General features: G+C 41.5%; 1 protein-coding gene across 2 annotated transcripts in view; it reads right to left on the minus strand.

The window, feature by feature from the left end:
- Positions 1–1,613: 1,613 nt before the first annotated feature.
- The window catches only part of LOC137334633 (protein O-mannosyl-transferase TMTC2-like), a 127,224-nt gene continuing 107,161 nt past the window's right edge, over positions 1,614–21,676 (minus strand). For both annotated transcript variants that reach the window (XM_067999459.1, XM_067999458.1), the window contains exons 11-12: positions 17,049–17,112; positions 1,614–3,740 (exon numbers count right to left, since the gene is read on the minus strand). In XM_067999459.1, the coding sequence (XP_067855560.1) occupies positions 3,546–3,740; positions 17,049–17,112 (259 nt within the window). In that variant the 3' untranslated portion in view covers positions 1,614–3,545. The remainder of the gene's footprint in view (positions 3,741–17,048; positions 17,113–21,676) is intronic.

The raw sequence follows: 21,676 nt of genomic DNA on the forward strand, positions 1-21,676 counted from the left end.
ATCATCAAGTATAAGGCACTCTAGTGTTGTGCAGGGCTCTCACTACTTGGTAAATGCACTAGGCCTGTGCTTCCGTGGGGAATCACTTGAAGGGAGCACAGATCAGAGAATTGGTGTGACAATGTTGTAGTCCTATCTTTCATCTGCTCTCCCTTCAAGTTCAGTCCTCCACTGGGATTGTGGGTTCGGTGAACTTCTATATTTTTTTCTTTTCCTTTATATTCACAAGGAACATGATTTAACTAAGTTAACTCAATTTGTTATATGGCAAAATGTTCTAATGTACAATCCACTACTGTGAAAAGAAACAGAAATCCACACCACCAAAATTTGTCAGCGCTTTCTCAGAAACTATTCCAACAATTTGACTCTGCTTTTTACAACATCCCTGCTAAATCAATTATTAGGATGTGTAGTGTCCGGATTGGTTTCTTAATGGATAAAGAACTGAAAATTATTACATTTAATATATCAGATGTGGTCTAGGAACTGTGGAAATATGTTTTATATCTCTACATTTTCATGTCAGCTACCACAAATGTAAACTGGTTTAAATATTATATTTCAAATTATATTTTAAACATGTGTCAATAGAATATGCCATACCTCAGCAACATCCCTTCTGAAACATGGCCCCGATATTAACGGAGAGGCAGAGAGGGAGCGGGGGTGCCTGTCAGTGGCCAGGAAATATGGGAAAGGTGGAGATGCTGCCGAATTTAACGGCAGCATCTCATTAGATTTTTTTTACTCAGATTCCTGCCTGGCAGCCAGCCAGATTGAGAGGCTGGCTGGCTGCTAGGTAGGAAAGCCTGCTGTACAAAGCCACAGCCGGGGACCGGAGAGGAGGGAGGGAGAGAGAGATTGCGGGGGTTTGGGGGAGGGAGATCGCAGCAGGTTAGCTTTGGGGGCCGGGGGGAAGCATTCCTGCTCCTCCAAGCCCACAAGCAGCGCTAGAAAAGCACTGACCTGCTGGATCAAGCAGATCTCGCCTCCCTTTAGCTGCCGGGCTTCCCAGACCCCGGGAAAGCCGGCCCGATGCCGTTTACTCCAAATGGCTGCCAAAATCTGAGGCGCAGAGCCTCATTAACATATTATAATTACTGACCCGCCTCAAGAGGTTGGTTGGGGTCAGGTTTCCTATTTTTAACAATTTAACCTCCCCCACCACTGTCCTGCCCGTCCTGGGCTTAAAATTCCCCCATTATTGTTGTTTGATAAATGGCAGTTAATGCACTTGGCTTTAATACCTGATGTTTATTTGTCCACAATTAATGTGTCACTTGTTCTTTCGTATGTTAGATTATTAATTTATGTCGTTTTACTACTTTCTTTGAATAAAATAGCTATATGATCCAACACTTCCGTTGGCTTTGTGTCATTGCAGTTCATTGAAATACGCAATACCATCATTTGTCCAAATATCAGATCCAAAGTGGCTGCAGAGAATTGTTCACATTAAGCAGTAGCTCCTCAGCCTATGCAGTTGCTAAGTTGTATTCCGGAACTCTGATATTTGTTACGAGACGTATTTGTTCACTGTGCTGTGAAGTTGTGAGTGTAAATGTAAAGCACCACAAACACACTTGAGTCGTGTTTTCATCACTGCTTTTTTTTTTAATTGGGGAAAAGCTTGTGAATTACTAAACTGGCATGTACGCAGTCATTTTACAAAAGGAAACAAATCTACAAATTTGGATAATTTATACAAATACAACAATTTCAAAAAATAAAACTTTTTAATTTAGTAAACATGTTCTGTGCTTTTTAGCACTGTCTGGAATTACTCCACTGTATGAAATCCCTGAGCAGCAACACGAATGTAATACTTTTCAGCTTTTCTCAGAACCTGAAAGCATTGACCAGGCAGAGAGGAAGTCTCCTCTGCATGGTTTAGATTTCACCCTTAACTCTCGGACAGACCCATGAATGAATCATTGCTACAACACAATGCCAACAAAGTCAGAGCAATTAGTCATTTCTGCCACGCAATCACACAAAAAAAGAAGAAAAAAATCCCTGCTGTTCGATTTAAATGAGTGAAGTACAGATGTAACGTGATGTCTTTGTGTAGCGACTTAGAAGTCGTAAAAATACATCTGATCCATGGCCAGAAAAATCAGTTGAATGTATTCAGTCATTCAAGAGATAATAGATGCAAACAAACTAAAAGAAAAATGGCAATAGAACAAATGCAGCTTGTGATTTTTTCCTTTTTCCCCTAAAATACCAACAAATATGCCTTTATTAAAATTTGTTTTCAAAAGCAAAAAGATTCTGCTGTTGCTGTAGGAGAAGAGGGTGCAATTTAATGTTTCCATTCCCATTCCTGTAACCCACATCTTCCTAAGTCAATGAAATGGCCCAATATCATTTTGCCAAAACCAACATAAAAGCTATTTATGCACAATTGTGTACAATACTCCAGAACCATACATAGCGTTGTGCCAAACGTGAAAGACACCTGTGTGGGTGTGGGAACACTTTACAAATATTCAACCTCAAGATTCCATAGCCATTGCACCAATAATTCAGCAGAACCCTCGTAAATGGTCTATCTGCCCTGACAGGTATGTGGCCCCAATTCAGAAAGCTTTTGACAATTTGCTAAAACAAAGTGTTCTGCGACTTGCTTACAAATGGTAAGTTGCAGCAAAAGGAAATCAGCCACTTGGAGATGCAGAGTAGACGAGCACATTTTAGCAAAAGCTGTGTGAATCAGGCAATGTGTGTCAGGTCTGTGGAAGTGTTGAGGCTTATGTGTTCAAAATGAAAAGTAAATTTGTTAATGTTTATCTTCATCCAAAAAGCAACAGTTATTCACTAATCTGCTTTGTTAAGTGCTCTGATTGCCTGCTGGCTAGGCAGACCCAAGGGAGGCCAAGCTTGTATAAAATCAGGGGCCGAAATTCCAGTGGAAGACCAGTGAAACCCGAACACCCCCCCTCAACACTAAGCAGATCTCCATCATTTCTGGGAGCTTCCCATTAGTCTTGTAAGTTGCAGAACCTCCATCTGCCCCTTATAACACAAAGGACAACAAGAAAGCGGACGCAGGGACAGAGACTCCTACGTCGGGTGTTTCTACTCCTCCGGCTCAGGTGGGCTCCAATGTATCAGTGGAGGCCGGTACACCAAGTGAGTTGAGGGGTACCAGCCTTCAGAAGAGCGAATGTGAGCCTCAAGCTGCCTGGACCCTGAAGAAAAAGAATTGTTTAATAAAATCTTCTAAAGATTGGCCCCCTCACACAAGGGACCACGGAGACCATAGTTGAAGTTGGGCAGAGGAACCTGCACAACTCCCCCTCTGAAGTTCGGGTGGATGCCAGTATTTCTGACTGCCAAGGGTAAGTGATTGCAGGAGATGCAGCTGACATAGTGCTTGCGCCCGCCTGTCCCATACTAACCAAGTGCCTTCCCACTGACCCTGCAAACTCCGACGGGGGTCAGTGCTGGAGGGCATCGCCAGGGTCGCGATCAGCAGATTTTTGTCCCTCATGTCTTTGCCGATTCCATCTGGTTTAGTGTCGCTAGAGTCTGTCTGATTAAGTTTTACCATTTCTTCTTTTTTGCCCAATCAAGCCTTGTTTCTCCATGATGTTCCGTAGTTTGCGAAGGTTGGACTGGGTAATGGCATCGTCAGGTTTGAGTTGAAGAGCTCGGAGGTAGTTAGCCTCAGCCTCATGCAGTTTTCCATTCAGGTGAAGAATGGCTCCCAGGTTCATCAATGCTGCGGGATACTGTCAGAAAAGAGAGGACAGAGTGAGAGGAAAAACAAAAATGATCTTTAAACACTGATTATAGGCAGGGGACAAAAAAACAAACTGCTCACATTAATCAGTCCCTCACCCATATGAGTACATGAGATTTGCAATTCAAATAGTATGGTGTAAGATTCAAAATCAATTGACTTTTTAAAAAGTGGTAACCTGCCTTTTTCTGATCAGAACATATTTAAGACCAATGTTACTACATATAAAGTTTCTGGAGTAAATTTTCACCTTCATTGCCTGGACGGTAATCTTATAGAGTGGAACGGATCATCCATCCATTGCAGAACCCGTCCAGATTTCATCCCATTGAAATGGGATGCTATTTGGGCGGGTTCTACAACTCAAGTGATCCGCACTGCCAGGTTACCACCCGGTCAGTGATGGTGAAAGTTCCTCACTCTGTGGTGAAAAGGCAGACTGTTTCCAGGGCAAAGGAATTCCAACTGCAATCATACGTGCCACCTAGAAAAGAATCAAAAATTGACAAAACAACTTCAAAAGCAGCCCGGAGTATAAATTTTTTACACATCAAAACAAGTAATTACACTACAAGTGCAGTGCCACGTGGACTTATAACTTAAGCTGTCGGCATAGCCAACATTTCATTACTCGTACTACAGAAAAGCAGCATAAGTACATGAAAGAGTGAAGGGAAACACAAATGTTGAAGGTACAAGATTTATTTTCTTGATGGGCCTGGCAGCATAACCCGCCCAAAAAATGTTGATTTTTGCTACATTTTACAGTATGTTGGAAGCTGCAATGAACATTGGCATTGCATGTTTTGCATCTAAAAGGTAAAGGACTTTTTCTCAATTGTATTAAAAACTACCATCTTTTTGCTGAGGGGGTAATTTTGACGTTGGATTATAGTGCAAAAGTGGCATTATAGCATCAGCCACCCATTATACATCTTTCACGATTTTCATTTCCATTGGAATCAAAAGAAATTAAAAGCGGGAGAGATGTATAACGGGCAGTAAATCCGATTTCACCCGTTTCACACTATCGTCCAATGTCAAAATTGCCCCCGAGTCTGAATTATTTTTCTGTATATTTTAAAACTTCTTTCTCCCAGTAGCTATAATCTATTACCGAGAGAATAACGTTGTCATTGATTTTCCTTTCTTTAAATTGCCTAATAGGAAATAGGGGATTTGAACCCTGTCTTATTGACCGTGGGATTGTTCTAGTCATGACCGTTGGCAATACATTTAGAATTATGCACATTCTATCCAAATGTGGCCCCTCTCCACAGACCAACTAGTGGCACATTTCTAGAGGCCTTCAAGGTATGCTTCTATGAAAAAAAATTGCATTTTTTCATTAAAAATTATGCATTTTATTTCATTAGAAACACTTCACAATTGATAGATTTTGAAAAACTTGACATTTAGATTTTCAAATGACCATCACTTCCCAAGAGCTATCTGAGCAATCCGTCACCCAACTCCAGCCCTTCTCCTTATCTCAGTTTACAGTGGCATACTACTCCCTCCAAACCGGATTACACTGACATACTACTCCTCCCCTCCAATGCTTCAGCCAGTTAACAGAGACACTATCTCCTCCTCCAACTCCCTCAGTTCATTCCTCTTTCCTATGGTTGGGGAATTCAGAACAAGGAAGCAAAATCTTAAAATTAGAGTTTGACCATTTAGGAGGGAAATCAGAAAGCACTTTTTCACACAAAAGGTAGTGGAAATCTGGAATCCAATCCCCCAAAAGACTATGATACTAAGTCAATTGAAATTTTTAAGACCGAGATCGATAGGTTTTTGTTAGATAAGGGTATCAAGGGATATGGAGTAAAGGCGGGTAAACGGAGTTAAAATACAGATCAGCTATGATCTAACTGCATGGCAGAACAGTCTTGAGGGGCTGAATGGCCTACTCTTGTTCCTCTGTTTCCCCTTCAATTCAACCAGGTACTCTTCTTTCACCCCTCTCCCTTTCAAGCTGACATTTCTTGCACATCTTCCCCAGTTCATACTGCCGCTCATATCCCCCCCTCCAAATCAGTTGAAGTTGGTATCCTTCCAACATATTCCGACCCAGCTCAAGTTAGCACTCTTCTTTCCACAATTGAACCTGGCATTCTTTCGCCTCTCCGTTCAAGCTGGCACTTTTCTCCCCTTCAATTCCCTCAATTCTACTTGGCATGCTTCTTCAACCACTCTCCTTATCAAACTTCTACTCTGCTTGCACCCCCTCCACTTTATTCTAGCAATCATCTCCCCCTCCAACCTAATTCAAGATGGTACTCTTCTTCCACTCCCACCCCAGTTCAAGTTAGCACACTCCCTCCCCCCGCCCCACCCCCAACTCAAGCTGATACAGTTTTTCCTTTCAACTCCCTCCATTCAAGCTGGCACTCTTCTCTCCCCTTCGGTTAATACTGACCCTTTTTGCCCTAATCCCAAAGTGCCCTGGCTTTTTCCATCTTTCCCCTGAAAGCACCACTCCGAGCTTTTTGTTTCGTCCCCTCCCCGCAACAAGGTGTCACTTCCAATCTGTCCCCAATCCTCCTGGTTCTCAAAGTATCACTCCTAGCTTCTCCCATGTCCCCCCCCAACGTGTCACTTCTCCCTTCTGCCCTGTCCACCCTTCCCAAGGTGCCATGCACAACCCTTCCCTCTGCCGCCCCCCCCCCCCCACCACAAATAGCAACAGCAATGCTCCCAGCTTCTGCCCTCTTCTAAGAACATAAGAAATATGAGCAGGACTAGGCCATAAGGCCCCTCGAGCCTGCTCCGCCATCAATAAGATCATGGCTGATCTTTGACCTCACTCCACTTTCCCGCCCAATCCCCATATCCCTTCATTCCCTTAGAGTCCAAAAATCTATCGATCTCAGTCTTAAATATACTCAACGACTGAGCATCCACAGCCCTCTGGGGTAGAGAATTCCAGAGATTCACAAATCCTCTGAGTGAAGAAATTCTTCCTCATCTCATTCCGAAATGTCTGACCCCTTATCCTGAGACCACGTCCCCCACTTCTAGACTCTCCAGCCAGGGCAAATAACTTATCAGCATTTACCCTGTCAAGCCCTCTCGAAATCCTATATGTTTCAATAAGATCATCTCTCATTCTTCTAAACTCCAGAGAGTATAGGCTCATTCTACTCAACCTCTCCTCACAGGACAACCCTCTCATCCCAGGAATCAAGATAGTGAACCTTTGTTGCACCCCCTCTAAGGTGAGTATATCCTTCCTTAGGTAAGGAGATCAAAACTGTGCGCAATACTCCAGGTGTGGTCTCACCAAAGCCCTGTACAATTGAAGCAAGACTACCTTACTCTTGTTCTCTTTAGCTCTACTCCTACCTGAGTCTTGTTGTTACTGTAAGCGATTCTGGCCCTGCGTATGTGGGCAGTAATTCCTCCTGATCTTGCAAGAATTTGTGCCCGCAGTATGGAGCTGACAGAATCACTTACAGTAGATTAGGATGCAGGTAGGAATGGCGCTGGGGTTCAGAGGGCTGGCTTGCCCTGTTTTTCGTCTACAAACTTGGACACATGGATTGGGCACCCCAAATCCTGACTGTCTTTGCCAAACTTAGATGGCATATTTCAGAAAATTAACCCCTGTAAAGGGATGAACCACCAATTTAATCATAAACTTGATCATTTGGTTTTGGAAGCACCTACCCCTTTAAAAAAGGAAATTACTTCATATGTATGCAGCAGAGTGGGTATGGGCACATTATTTTCAGCGTCCTGCCATCACAGCATTTGAAGCCTAATTCTGGAACTACAACAGCAAAGGTACATTGAAGGCGGTTTTAGTGAAAGTGTTTTAATTTACTGGGGCAAAACCATATTTATCTGTTGTCAAATAAGACAGGGGGAGTTGGTATGTGGCCAATTTCCCTGCTGGTTTATGAAGAGAGCTAGATCCACATCTTTGATAGTCTGAGAAGCTCACGCACCAGCCTTGGTTTTCGGGCATCAGTCTTCAGCTTCACAAAGACTTTGTTCCTGGGATAGCGTAGCCAACCAACCCCCCAGCCAAAAACATTCCTCTCATCTTTATCCTCTCTGTTGCCATGTACCTTCAGTGACTAAGACACGTTGTCAAAAGGGACACATAGTCCTCCAAGTACTGAATAGGAAACCCTGTTGATCACATACACAATTCACAGAGCCTTCTTTGCAACTTGATTTGCTCATTCATTTTCTTTGTAAAAGATCACCGACATTATATTTGCTTCAGGATACGTACCACCTTCATTATGTTAGTGTGCTTTGCGGGTCACATGATTAATGGGCAGTATAATGGTAAATGAATGTATAATGGGGAAGTTTCAAAAACAGATTGTCTTTTATTGAATGCAGCTGATGAAACTTTTCACCTCATCAATAAAGACAGTCATTAATGCTGGAATTCAATAATCCACCACTGCTAGGCTTCCATAAAAAATGACACCACCTACAGCTTTGCTGGTCAAATGATCAAAAGACTTGCTTCATTTCCTGCAGTAGATGAGACGTTTTATATCAATGAGCTAAAGAGCAGGCCAATGCAACCTCAACTGAATCAAAGACAGTTAACTTAACAAAACCTCGAAATCCACAACGAAGTAAATTAATCATCATGCCAGCTATGTCGTTCCAATGCAATGTTCACATGGTCAAGTGAAATCCAAGATGGATGTTATGTCAAAATACTGGCTGTTGTCAAATAACGTATTCCTTCAATTTTTTTTTGTGCAAGTTCCAAATTAATATCAGCTTCAGATGCTTAGAGAAACTATCTCAGAATTAAAATTGGGGCGGAAGAGGGAAAGAGGGAAAAAAAATACCCACTTTTTAGGGCTTTGTTCAAATGTTCAGCACAAGTTAATACAAGCCAACCAAGACAAATATAAGTTCTGACGAGAATAAACAAATATACTGTGGGACAATATAATTGATTTTTAGAGATACAGAGCTGATACTGGCGTGATGAATCCATTAACTGTTGTTGAGTTTGTGCTATTCAGTAAACAAACTATTGCAAGGCTGTTAAATTGTATTTGTTGTAGATGCAGGGCGCAGAAAATTCCTGCGGCTACTGATTGACAATGAAATGCCACACAGTCTTGGCCAAGTTCATTTCTGGGTGGTCAAATCAATCAAATTCCACCTAAAACATTTTTTATTAGGATTTTGATTCTTTTTGCATGGTACATGGCAATTTCCATCTGACTCTATACTTCTTACTCAAAGTAATACACAGAGGCACGCAAAAGTAACTGGTAATTGTCCGTCTGGCATGCACAAAATTCCATGTTTGGCATCTCTGTTAGTACAAATGATATAATATTTAACAAATTTGAATGGCAACAAACTGATTGCAGTCTGCAAAGCTCTACTGACCACAAAGATTTACAAACTATGCAGACCTTTTTATTATAATTTCTGTGCTTTGCCTGGAGGTGTAACTCTAGACAGAGTATCCTGTGATTGTTTGTATGGAATGACATTGGATAGAAACATTTTACAGTGAAAAATGTTACTTCCCACATAGTTCTGACGGGCAAAGCTAAAGTTTGTCAAAATACTTCAGATATGAAGTACAAGTATGTATCCCAGGACGTTATGGGAGGTTAGGGAGGAAATTGCGGGTCCCCTAGCAGAGATATTTGAATCATCGACAGCTACAGGTGAGGTGCCTGAAGATTGGAGGGTAGCAAATGTTGTGCCTTTGTTTAAGAAGGGCGGCAGGGAAAAGCCTGGGAACTACAGACCGGTGAGCCTGACATCTGTAGTGGGTAAGTTGTTAGAGGGTATTCTGAGAGACAGGATCTACGGGCATTTGGAGAGGCAGGGACTGATTAGGAACAGTCAGCATGGTTTCGTGAGTGGAAAATCATGTCTCATGAATTTGATTGAGTTTTTTGAAGGGGTAACCAAGAAGATAGATGAAGGCTGTGCAGTAGACGTGGTCTACATGGACTTCAGCAAAGCCTTTGACAAGGTACCGCATGGTAGGTTGTTACATAAGGTTAAATCTCACGGGATCCAAGGTGAGGTAGCCAATTGGATACAAAATTGGATTGACGACAGAAGACAGAGGGTGGTTGTAGAGGGTTGTTTTTCAAACTGGAGGCCTGTGACCAGCGGTGTGCCTCAGGGATCGGTGTTGGGTCCGCTGTTATTTGTATTTATATTAATGAATTGGATGAGAATTTAGGAGGCATGGTTAGTAAGTTTGCAGATGACACCAAGATTGGTGCAATTGTGGACAGTGAAGAAGGTTATCCAGGATTGCAACGGGATCTTGATAAATTGGGCCAGTGGGCCGATGAATGGCAGATGGAGTTTAATTTAGATAAATGTGAGGTGATGCATTTTGGTAGATCGAATCGGGCCAGGACCTACTCCGTTAATGGTAGGGCGTTGGGGAGAGTTATAGAACAAAGAGATCTAGGAGTACAGGTTCATAGCTCCTTGAAAGTGGAGTCACAGGTGGATAGGGTGGTGAAGAAGGCATTCAGCATGCTTGGTTTCATTGGTCAGAACATTGAATACAGGAGTTGGGATGTCTTGTTGAAGTTGTACAAGACATTAGTAAGGCCACACTTGGAATACTGTGTACAGTTCTGGTCACCCTATTATAGAAAGGATATTATTAAACTAGAAAGAGTGCAGAAAAGATTTACTAGGATGCTACCGGGACTTGATGGTTTGACTTATAGGGAGAGGTTGGATAGACTGAGACTTTTTTCCCTGGAGAGTAGGAGGTTTAGGGGTGATCTTATAGAAGTCTATAAAATAATGAGGGGCATAGATAAGGTAGATAGTCAAAATCTTTTCCCAAAGGTAGGGGAGTCTATAACGAGGGGACATAGATTTAAGGTGAGAGGGGAGAGATACAAAAGGGTCCAGAAGGGCAATTTTTTCACTCAAAGGGTGGTGAGTGTCTGGAACGAGCTGCCAGAGGCAGTAGTAGAGGCGGGTACAATTTTGTCTTTTAAAAAGCATTTGGACAGTTACATGGGTAAGATGGGTATAGAGGGATATGGGCCAAGTGCAGGCAACTGGGACTAGCTTAGTGGTATAAACTGGGCGACATGGACATGTTGGGCCGAAGGGCCTGTTTCCATGTTGTAAACTTCTATGATTCTATGATTCTATAAGTACATTGGTTTTCCATTAACAGCACATATGTTTTCTGGGTCATGGCATTAAAGGCGGGAGAAGGGAATTTCAAAAATACAGAACTCAATGTGGGCACCAAGAAAACAAAATGTAACAATACACTTAACTTTTGTTTAATATGTTTCAGACAAAACTTCAAAGTGCTCCTTTTCAGGCACAGAAGAGCAAGTAAATTAGCAGATGTGGGAGAATCAGTTCCTCCGAACACAGCTGTTCAAAATCATGTGTGTACGGTGCAGAGAAAAGGAGTGTGCATCGAAAAAACAGCAGCACGAAAGGCCAAAGAGGAAATGCAGCAAAACTTCCGATATCAGTTTCCTTAGTTCCTGAAAACAAAGTTACACTTCATCTTCGCTATTAGTGTGGCACAGTACTTTGCACAATACCCACACCAAGTGTGTAGTTTCTGAAACTTCTTTGCCAGTTCTTTGAAGAGGTTCCCTCACATCACTTGCGTTGCATATTGATTACAGCATATCTGCAGGATATCATAGTTTTGTAAATACTATGCTCATCCACGTGCGCGATGATAAGTCTTTTTTTATTCGTTCATGGGATGTGGGCGTCGCTGGCAAGGCCAGCATTTATTGCCCATCCCTAATTGCCCTCGAGAAGGTGGTGGTGAGCCGCCTTCTTGAACCGCTGCAGTCCGTGTGGTGAAGGTTCTCCCACAGTGCTGTTAGGAAGGGAGTTCCAGGATTTTGACCCAGCAACGATGAAGGAACGGCGATATATTTCCAAGTCGGGAAAGTGTGTGACTTGGAGGGGAACATGCAGGTGGTATTGTTCCTATGTGCCTGCTGCTCTTGTCCTTCCAGCTGGTAGAGGTCATGGGTTTGGGAGGTGCTGTCGAAGAAGCCTTGGCGAGTTGCTGCAGTGCATCCTGTGGATGGTACACACTGCAGCCACAGTGCATCGGTGGTGAAGGGAGTGAATGTTTAGGGTGGTGGATGGGGTACCAATCAAGCGGGCTGCTTTGTCCTGGATGGTGTCGAGCTTCTTGAGCGTTGTTGGAGCTGCACTCATCCAGGCAAGTGGAGAGTATTCCATCACACTCCTGACTTGTGCCTTGTAGATGGTGGAAAGGCTTTGGGGAGTCAGAAGGTGAGTCACTCGCTGCAGAATAGCCAGCCTCTGACCTGCTCTTGTAGCCACAGTATTTATATGGCTGGTCCAGTTAAGTTTCTGATCAATGGTGACCCCCAGGATGTTGATGGTGGGGGATTCGGCGATGGTAATGCCGTTGAATGTCAAGAGGAGGTGGTTGGACTCTCTCTTGTTGGAGATGGCCATTGCCTGGCACTTGTCTGGCGCGAATGTTACTTGCCACATATCAGCCCAAGCCTGGATGTTGTCCAGGTCATGCTGCATGCTGGCTCGGACTGCTTCATTATCTGAGGGTTTGCGAATGGAACTGAACACTGTGCAATCATCAGCGAACATTCCCATTTCTTACCTTATGATGGAGGGAAGGTCGTTGATGAAGCAGCTGAAGATGGTTGGGCCTAGGACACTGCCCTGAGGAACTCCTGCAGCAATGTCCTGGGGCTGAGATAATTGGCCTCCAACAACCACTACCATCTTCCTTTGAGTTTTCCCCCTGATTCCCGTTGACTTCAATTTTACTAGGGGTCCTTGGTGCCACTCTTGGTCAAATGCTGCCTTGATGTCAAGGGCAGTCACTCTCACCTCACCTCTGGAATTCAGCTCTTTTGTCCATGTTTGGACCAAGGCCGTAATGAGGTCTGGAGCCGATTTGTCCTGGCGGAACCCAAACTGAGCATCAGTGAGCAGATTATTGGTGAGTAAGTGCCGCTTGATAGCACTGTCGACGACACCTTCCATCACTTTGCTGATGATTGAGAGTAAACTGATGGGGCGGTAATTGGCCGGATTGGATTTGTCCTGCTTTTTGTGGACAGGACATACCTGGGCAATTTTCCATATTGTCGGGTAGATGCCAGTGTTGCAGCTGTACTCGAACAGCTTGGCTAGAGGCGCGGCTAGTTCTGTAGCGCCGGGATGTTGTCGGGGCCCATAGCCTTTGCTGTATCCAGTGCACTCAGCCGTTTCTTGATATCACGTGGAGTGAATCGAATTGGCTGAAGACTGGCTTCTGTGATGGTGGGGATATCGGGAGGAGGCCGAGATGGATCATCCATAGGGCACTTCTGGCTGAAGATTCTTGCAAAGGAGGAATGGTGCACTTTACACTTTGGGCACCCATTGCCAGCTTCAAGCATTACACTATTGGTTGATGTAGAGTTAACCCCTCTCTATCCTACCCCTAATCAGTATCAATTTCAGAATAGCCACCAGTGTGACATTTTTCCATTTCCCAACTCAGCCGTTCTGAGGCCTCTCGATGTGAAATGGTCAATTTGGTAACAATTTGTGCCAAATTAGGACAATTTTGTCTGTGGAATTATGCTAAGGATCTGATTGAGACTACCTAAACTCATTTCACATAATACCCCAATAGCCAACAGGCAGAGGAGACTTTAATCCCATAACATTTTAACATATTTTCCCCTCATTTTTCTTCTCCTTTTCTGGAGGGGCTGATTCATGTTTTGGAGGCAGCCACCCTCCCATACCTCCAAGGCTTATCATACTCAAGGGCAATCCTGTCCTCATCTCATGTCAACACTTTTGCAGCAGGGGTTACTAAGTAGTGTTTAGAGCAAGAAGCCTGATCTATATTTCCCCTCCCTCGCACAAGAGCGGGCGGGACTGCAGTGCCCCTACTGTTGCCCTGGCTAAGATTAGTTAACTCTGCACGGGGACTGAACTTGGAACCATCCTGCTTTGCATGGTTCAGCGCTGCATCAGCTCTTTTTATAACACTGCAATTTTCTGCACCAGAGACGATTCAAGTATGGATATGCTGAGCTCTGCTTTCCCTGACTGTAGAACAGTGAGCAACTGAACTGTCCCATGCACTGCTATCAAAAATATTCCATTTACTGCACTGCTTGGCATAGTAGAACTGCCTTATTAGATGCAGCCCTAATCTCTCCCAAAATGGGAAGAAAATTAAGAATGAAAGTCTTCTTCGTCTACCAGAATAAAGCTGTAATTAATCTAACCAAACAACTCCATGCGCCTATTAAGCTAATTATATTAAGATAGCATTACTCTTTTCTATTTTTTAAATCAATAAAATATTTGTGCAACTCTTTTATCAAAAAGCAAGGGCATTGGCTTGCAGGGTTATCTTGAACCAAGTGGGAAGAATGGTTATTAACCAATTATGGGTACGGGGTGGGTAAACGTGATTCGTACTATTTGCTCACAGAAGGTAAATGCCGACACAGAGTGATTGAGCTGCATGGTCTGTTTCCATGTTGTAACTGGAGGGAAAATGGGGCCTCGATTTAATGTCTCATCTAAAAGATGGCACCTCTGACATTACTGCAATCCATCAGTACTGCATGGTGTCAGCCCAGATTATGTGCTCAGATATCGGAATGGGGCTTGAAATCATGACCTTCTGACTTAGAGGTCAAAGTTCTGCCACTGAGCCATGGGCTGACACCAGAATAAAACCATAGACGGATTTGTAGATGATCATGAGGATTTTAAATTTAACATGATGGATACAGGGAACCAGTGTAAGTCCACAAGGACAGGGGTGATGGACAAGTAGGACTTCGTGCAGGCAGCATGCAAGTGGGAAAGTAAAAGATCCCATGACAGTATTCAAAGAAAAGCAAGGGAGTTCTCTCCATGTGCTGGCCAACATTTATCTCTCAACCAATATTACTAAAACAGACTATCTGTTCCTTTAACTCAATGCTGTTTGTGCGACCTTGCTGTGTGCAAATTGGCTGCCACGCTTGCCTGCTTAACAACAGTGACTACACTTCAAAAGTAACTTATTGGGCTATGAAGTGCTTTCAGATACCCTGAGCTTTTCAAAAGCACCATATAAATGTAATTTCATTTTTTCCTTATGAGTTGGAGTTTCTGGAGGGTGGAGCTCAGCAAGGAGGGTATTGTAAAAATCAAGTCTGGAGGTAACAATGGCACTGTAAGGGTTTCAGTGGTGCGGGTGAGGTAAGAGCAAAGAAGGGCGACATTAAGCTGTCTTAATGATAAATAGGATATGAAATTTTAAGTACAGTTCAGGGTCAAATGGGGGTCAAGGGAAGTGGTAGAGAAGTAGAGCTGGGTGTGGTCAGCATACATATGGAAGCTAATCTCCTGTATACAGTTAATGTTGCCAAGGGGTAGCATATAAATGAGAAAGAGGCCTACTCCTGTTACTACGTTCCGTACTAAACTCCAGGTATAATATTCAGGAGTGGAGGAGAAGCCATTGCTACCGATGTAATGTCTGCACTGGGACACATTGGAGTTTCCATATCTGCCATTTGATTGTCATTTGCCCTCAGCTTAATGAATGGGTTTATTCAAGACAGCTTACAATGTGTCAGCCACTTTAATGTTCTAGACATCCAAGTCTAAAGCCCCATACCTGCCTTAGTTGTCACTAACTGCTTAATCCAGGTTCTAACTGCACTCACGGATTCACATAAGGGACTTCGGCAAAGAGACTTTTCACGTAAGGCTGACATCCTTCCAGGTACTGAGTGAGAAGTTGGTGATGGAGAGATCCTTCCTGCAATTACTTAGTTTTTATGCCATAAATTCACCTCATGACTTGGTCCTAACCTTACATGCAAGCCAAAGGATGCTCTTTCATTATATCCTATAAACTTTAAACCATGAAGAACTGTTTGGAAATATAATTTATACACTACAAGCTTAACCTGCATTGGGAGATTGTTTTCACTGAAGAAAGATGGGAAAGGCCAGTGTGATCCTGAAGAAGCTGGCATCCACCACAGCCCAATATTGATATGTTTTATCCAGTACATCATGCCATATATACCAGAATCACTTAATGTCTTATCCAAAACTTCCTAGATAGGCATATCCATTGAAAATGTAGGTTGAGTATCATCATAAAAACAGTAAATTGGTATTTATTTTTTTCATGTTGGCTTTAAGTCAAATGTTAATACGTAAAAATAATTCTAATTCAAATTACAAATGGCTGTCTACTTTACCAATAGATGGTGTCTAAAAGCGATCTGAGCTGTTTTTGTCGGCACTGAATAAGACTTTTTTTTAAATAAGAGTATCAATACTTTTTGCTGTGGAACAACAATTTTGTGTTCAGAACAAAATTATGACTTCTAACTATGGACAAAAATACTCTTAAGTGTACATCTGTTAAGTGCATACCACCGCTAAGTGTATAGTCTTTATAAAGCCACAGCTTTGCCTAGTAATTTCAATGGTTATGTGTTAGTGCATAATTAGATACCTTTTCTTGAAAATGGATCACTTTGCAGTCTATAACCCCCATTTTCTCCACCACAGATGCTCCATCAACTGTTCATTTGTCTACTGGTGTAGCCACTGTAAGTATCACCACACTTTGAACTCTTTAAACTGTCCTGTTACAGAGAGTTTAAAATAGTATGTTTTCAAATATATTGGTTTCTGTTTTATAGCATTCCTTATGTGAATTATGTATCCCACTGTATATTGAAATGGTGGAAAACAGATTTAAAGTGCAGTTTCCACTGTGTATCAACACAAAAGTGGTAGCAAAGCTCCGGAGTCAGGACCCGATCTGAATCTGGAGCCCAGAACCAGGAGACCCCTCAGAGAGGCTGTCTCATACCACTTGAGCTCGTTATTGTGCAGAATATAACTTTAGAGCAGAGTTGAGCCAAATTAAAAAAGTTAGACCTGCTTGGGCACTTTATAAAATTATCACAGAGTCTTTCTTCTTTATGTTTTGAGAAAGCAAACATTCCACCTACACTCTCCAAACATTAAAACTTTACCACATAGGAGCAGAGCTCTGAGTGCGCATGTACAGACCTCTTTCCTGCCAAGCATTGTGCGATTCCCTAGCCATACAATGTAACAGGGGTTCTTTCTGGCTGTGCTTTGCATGCTACAGCTACTGGTCTCAGATTAGTAGTGCAGTATAACCGCAATCTTAAGTACATTTAATAGGGGTGCACTGTTTTCAGATGATGTAATATATAGAGGTCTCTGTTAATCATGTGATGCTGCTGTTATGGTTATGACTGTATTGACTTACATTGGGTCGCAGTCCTGCTGCCAATCTATAATGTTTCTCAGCTGCTTCATTCAGGCCAGCTTGTCTGATGAACAAAAAACAACACAGTTTTCAAATGAAAGGAAAGCTGATTTCAGACACGTGTCATAAAAATGGTTTACATTTCAGATAGAAACGCTGACAGTGCTGCCAGATGTTCAGCAGGCAGGACACAGTGTGGCAAACGCACCACATAACATGAGAAAGGGACAATGCCTTCGACATGCCTGTCATGCATTGTACCTGCAGCATACAGGATATTTCCCAAAGTTTTTAGTATTTATCGAAGTAATTACTATGCATTGAATTCCACTTTTAAGTTGTGTGCAAATACATTAGCAGTACTGTACTTTTAAGCAATGTATCTGAAATACCTATAGTGATCATAATATTAGACAGTGATACTCCCCCCACCCTCAGTTTTCTTCTTTCCTCATCTTAAGGTGGTGAGCCAGGTTGGTATGTGATTCCACAGGTGCCAGCACCCTTCATGTGCCTGGTCTAAGTGGCCAATCTTCATGTGTGAGCATAGACTGCTAGTGTGAGTAGGTTATTCAATAGTGCAGAGCATCAGAGCCAAGCCAGATTCTGTCCTCATGCAATGTCCATATAGATGCACTTTTTAGCAGGAGCCATTGAGAAAAATCAGATGTGGGAACCCTGGTTGATTTTCCCCTCCCTAGCCACGAGGCAGTGAGGTCAATTATAGAATCCCTATTGCCACCCTGGCCAAGATTAATCAACTCAGCACAGACAGGAAACCTTTCTGGTCTATATGGCTTACATTAAACAATGACTTAATGAAAAAGTATGCATGGCCCACTGAGAACATTATCTATCACTAGATCGTTTTGCAGCTTTATATTTAAAAATTGGATATTATTTATGGCACTATTGTGTTTGATTCACCGCAGCAACTCCTATTTAATGTCTTCATGAAAACGTGTTTGGCAGTACCTTTAGAGGGGCAGTAACTGAGTGCCATTTCCAATATGATGATGTCATGCTCACTGAATATGATGGTACATTTCCACACAGTTGTTGTCATTTCATTGTGTGTTTGTGAACAACTGAAAAAAATTACCAGTCATCATGAAGATGGTGCCTCTTTAATACTGAACTTTTAAAATTTTCTTTTACTCACAATGCTCATTTACCTCACAAACACCAGTCTTTTTGCCAAAAGTTTTGAATGTCTTTGCCACCGTTTTGTGGAGAAGTTTAATATAGATGAGCAGTGACATTGGTCCACTGGGGAAAAAATCCTTCAGCACTAGCTAGTTAATCAAGTTCCAATAAAAGGTCCCGTATGAGGCATATTATTATTATTCAGAATATTTGTTGCCAAATACTGTTCTATTAGAAAGAACAATTAGTTATAAATAAAACAGATTAATTGTATATTTCTGAGTTTAATATACCCAACTGAGAAGTATCACCAATTTAGCTCTCTGTGCGCAAAGCCTTTAGCTGGCCTGCTAAAATACAGCATTTAATGAATGATCACTGATAGAAGAATTTGCAACTAAAATATTTACAATAAAGTAATAAAAACTGATTAAAACCTGTGACTTGGGGTAATTCTTCAACTTACCACCCGGGCGTAAAACTGGAAATGAAAATCGGGCAGTGCCTATAATGGACAGCTGATCCACACGCCAGTTTTATGCCCAGACGGCAAGTTGAAAATCTATCTCCTTTCTTCAGCAGAGATGTCTTAATGTCCAAATTAGTGAAATTTGTCCACAGATTCTTCCTTTTACCTTACCCTTAACTCTCTGATCTCCAACTATTTCTCAAGCTGTTGCAAAGAGATGATGGGAGGGCAGAAAGCAAAGGACAAGGGTGAAAAGAAGTTTCTTGGAATGGAAATATGTTGTGCGTAGTGTGCCAAAGGGGTCGATGTTAGGTTTGCTCTTTTCACTGTATATATAGTGAATTGGAAAAAGGAATTGAGGGACTAATATTGAAATTTGCTGAAATTGGGGCTATTGCAAATTGTGATAAAGATTGCAGGAGGATATAGATAAGCTAGTAGGTACAGCAGATAGGTGGAAGCTCAATGTTGAAAAATATGATGTAATACAATTTGGAAGTAGGAACAGGGAAGGAAATACACCCTAAATGATAAGATTTTAAATGGAGTAAATAATCAAAGGGACCTAAATGTGCAGATACACATTAAAAGTGGCAGCACATGTCAAACAGAATCCTTGGTTTTGTAACTAGAGGCAAAGAATACAAAAGGAAGAGGATAATGTTGAACTTAAACAAGACCTTAAGTTGTGCCACAGTTGGAGTATTGTGTACAATTTTGGTCACTCGCTATTAGAAGGATATAAAAACAATGGAAAAGGTGCACCATTGATTCGCTAGGGTTTTACCAGGGATGAGGAGTTAAAATTATGAAGAAAAACTTACGAAGTTAGGACTTCTTTTTAATTTAGAGCTGAAAAGTTTACGGGTGACTTGATAGAGGTCTTTCAAGATTATGAAGGATTATGATGAGGTAAATAGTTTTGAATGCTCAATGCAATATTAATGAGGGGGCAGAGATTTAAGATAATCACAAAATAAATTTATTTACACAGCGGATGTTTTAGAATGTGGAATTCTTGGCCACAAATCATTGTTGAAGCAGAGCCCATAAATTATTTTAAAAGATAATTGGACATTTGCTTAAAAATAAGAAATATTAAAGAATATGGAAATCAAGCAAGAGAGTAGAATTAGAATAGGTGACAATTCATGTGGAGAAGAATATAAGTGCAGATTACAATAGCATAGTGGTTACTGGACTGGCTACCTAGAGGTTTTGAGTTCAAATCTCATCATGGTAAGTTGTGAAACTAAACTCCAGAAATTTGCTAAATTTTGGGCTGGCACTGGAAAAACGAGCATGACAGTTGCTGGATTGCTGTAAAAAAGTAACTGGTTCACTAATGTCCTTCAGGGAAGGAAACCTACCATCCCTGCCTACTCCACTCTCGAACTATATGCCTCAGGATAGCTAGGGATGAGTAATAAATGCCACTTGCCAGTGTTGCTCATCCTGAGAACAAAAATAATATATTACATCCTTTTTGGTGAATTTAACTTCACTCTGTGTTCTTAGTTGAAATATGTTACTCTTTTTGCTGTAAAATAAATACCAATTTCAATGAACCAGAGTTGTGCAGTTATTCATCTCTACAAAGGCCCCTTCCAATCAAAGAAAAACACATGAGTATGCTAGTATAGGCATGCAAATCACTTTGAATATTTGGAAGGTCATTTATTAATATTACATCTATCAAGCCAGGAAAAAATGTGACCATTTCAGACAACTTCTACTTTCCTTGGCTTGATCCTGCTTCCCCTGCCCATGACTTTGATCCCCCAAGAAGTGCCATTTTACTTTGAAATGGCAGCCAAAACTATGTTGTGCCACATGGATGAAGCTTCAAAGCTAAAATATACTGTTTTCATAGCAATCCTAATCTAAACTTTTACAATAGTCACAGCATGTTTTTACCTAAAGTTTATTTTCAAATACTGACACTCTTAAAGTTCATAGCCACTACTTCCTCAGTAGTTTTTCATTTCTGCAAATAATTATTTCTCTTCAGTCTTCCTCCACATTAGGGGATGGTCCTAAGCCCACAGACAGATTTATTTATTTTTTGTGAAACTGAGAGTGTACTCGCAATAACATTGGTGATAAACTTTCCATTACAAGATGATGCCAGGTCAGCTTAACGTGTTTACTCATTGGTCCTGTTGTAATATCCCAGAGATTGTAATTCACTGTGAGAAACTGATCTGACCATTCAACTTCCTCAGTTCACAGTGGAGCACCATTAGTTATTGGGTAGCACAGGCACTGGTTGGTCACAGTGTGATTCCTTCACAGATGTGTCTATTGATGGCATGTAAACCCTGAGCTAAGGGTTTAACCAATTGTTCCAGATTCCAGAAGGTTTACCTTTTCATTCCATATGACATATGCTGTAAGTTATACTGCTGACTCACCAATGCTTTTCATATAACATTTAGAGAAATATAGTTATGAGTCTGAAGTAATGCTCTATTGAAAGTACAGGTGATATCCCACATGATGTTACAATGGAGTAAATAGAGCTGTATAAGCGTTTATGTGATGTGATAGCACTAACCTGTTTACCATGAATTATATTCTTTCATCAGGAACTCAGAGTCAAATCTGAGTAAAACTTTTCCTTTTCGCAATTCCCTATGCTGTGTGAATATTTGTTATTACTTCTAAGTTTCCACATTTTGATAGAATATAAACATGATTGAAATCATGCTGTTTATGCAGAAGATGACTGACTGCATGTGTTACAATCTGTTAACATGATAAATGGAGTACTCAGTAAAAGATTGTGTAGTGAATTGATGAGTATAGAAGGGGTGACTGCATTGACTGTTCAAACATAGGGTTCCACTATATAAAAGAAATGCAGCCTTTACCAGACGCAGTTCACCGGTAATTAGATCTGCATTCAAGATGTCCACAACATATGCTCGAGCCTGTTTTTGTATAAATATGGGTAAATATCTAAGTTCATTTGAGAACATTCAAATCAGGTGAAAAGTGAACTATTTTTGCT

The sequence above is a fragment of the Heptranchias perlo genome, chromosome 18 (genome assembly GCF_035084215.1).
Source record: "Heptranchias perlo isolate sHepPer1 chromosome 18, sHepPer1.hap1, whole genome shotgun sequence".
NCBI lineage: Eukaryota > Metazoa > Chordata > Chondrichthyes > Hexanchiformes > Hexanchidae > Heptranchias > Heptranchias perlo.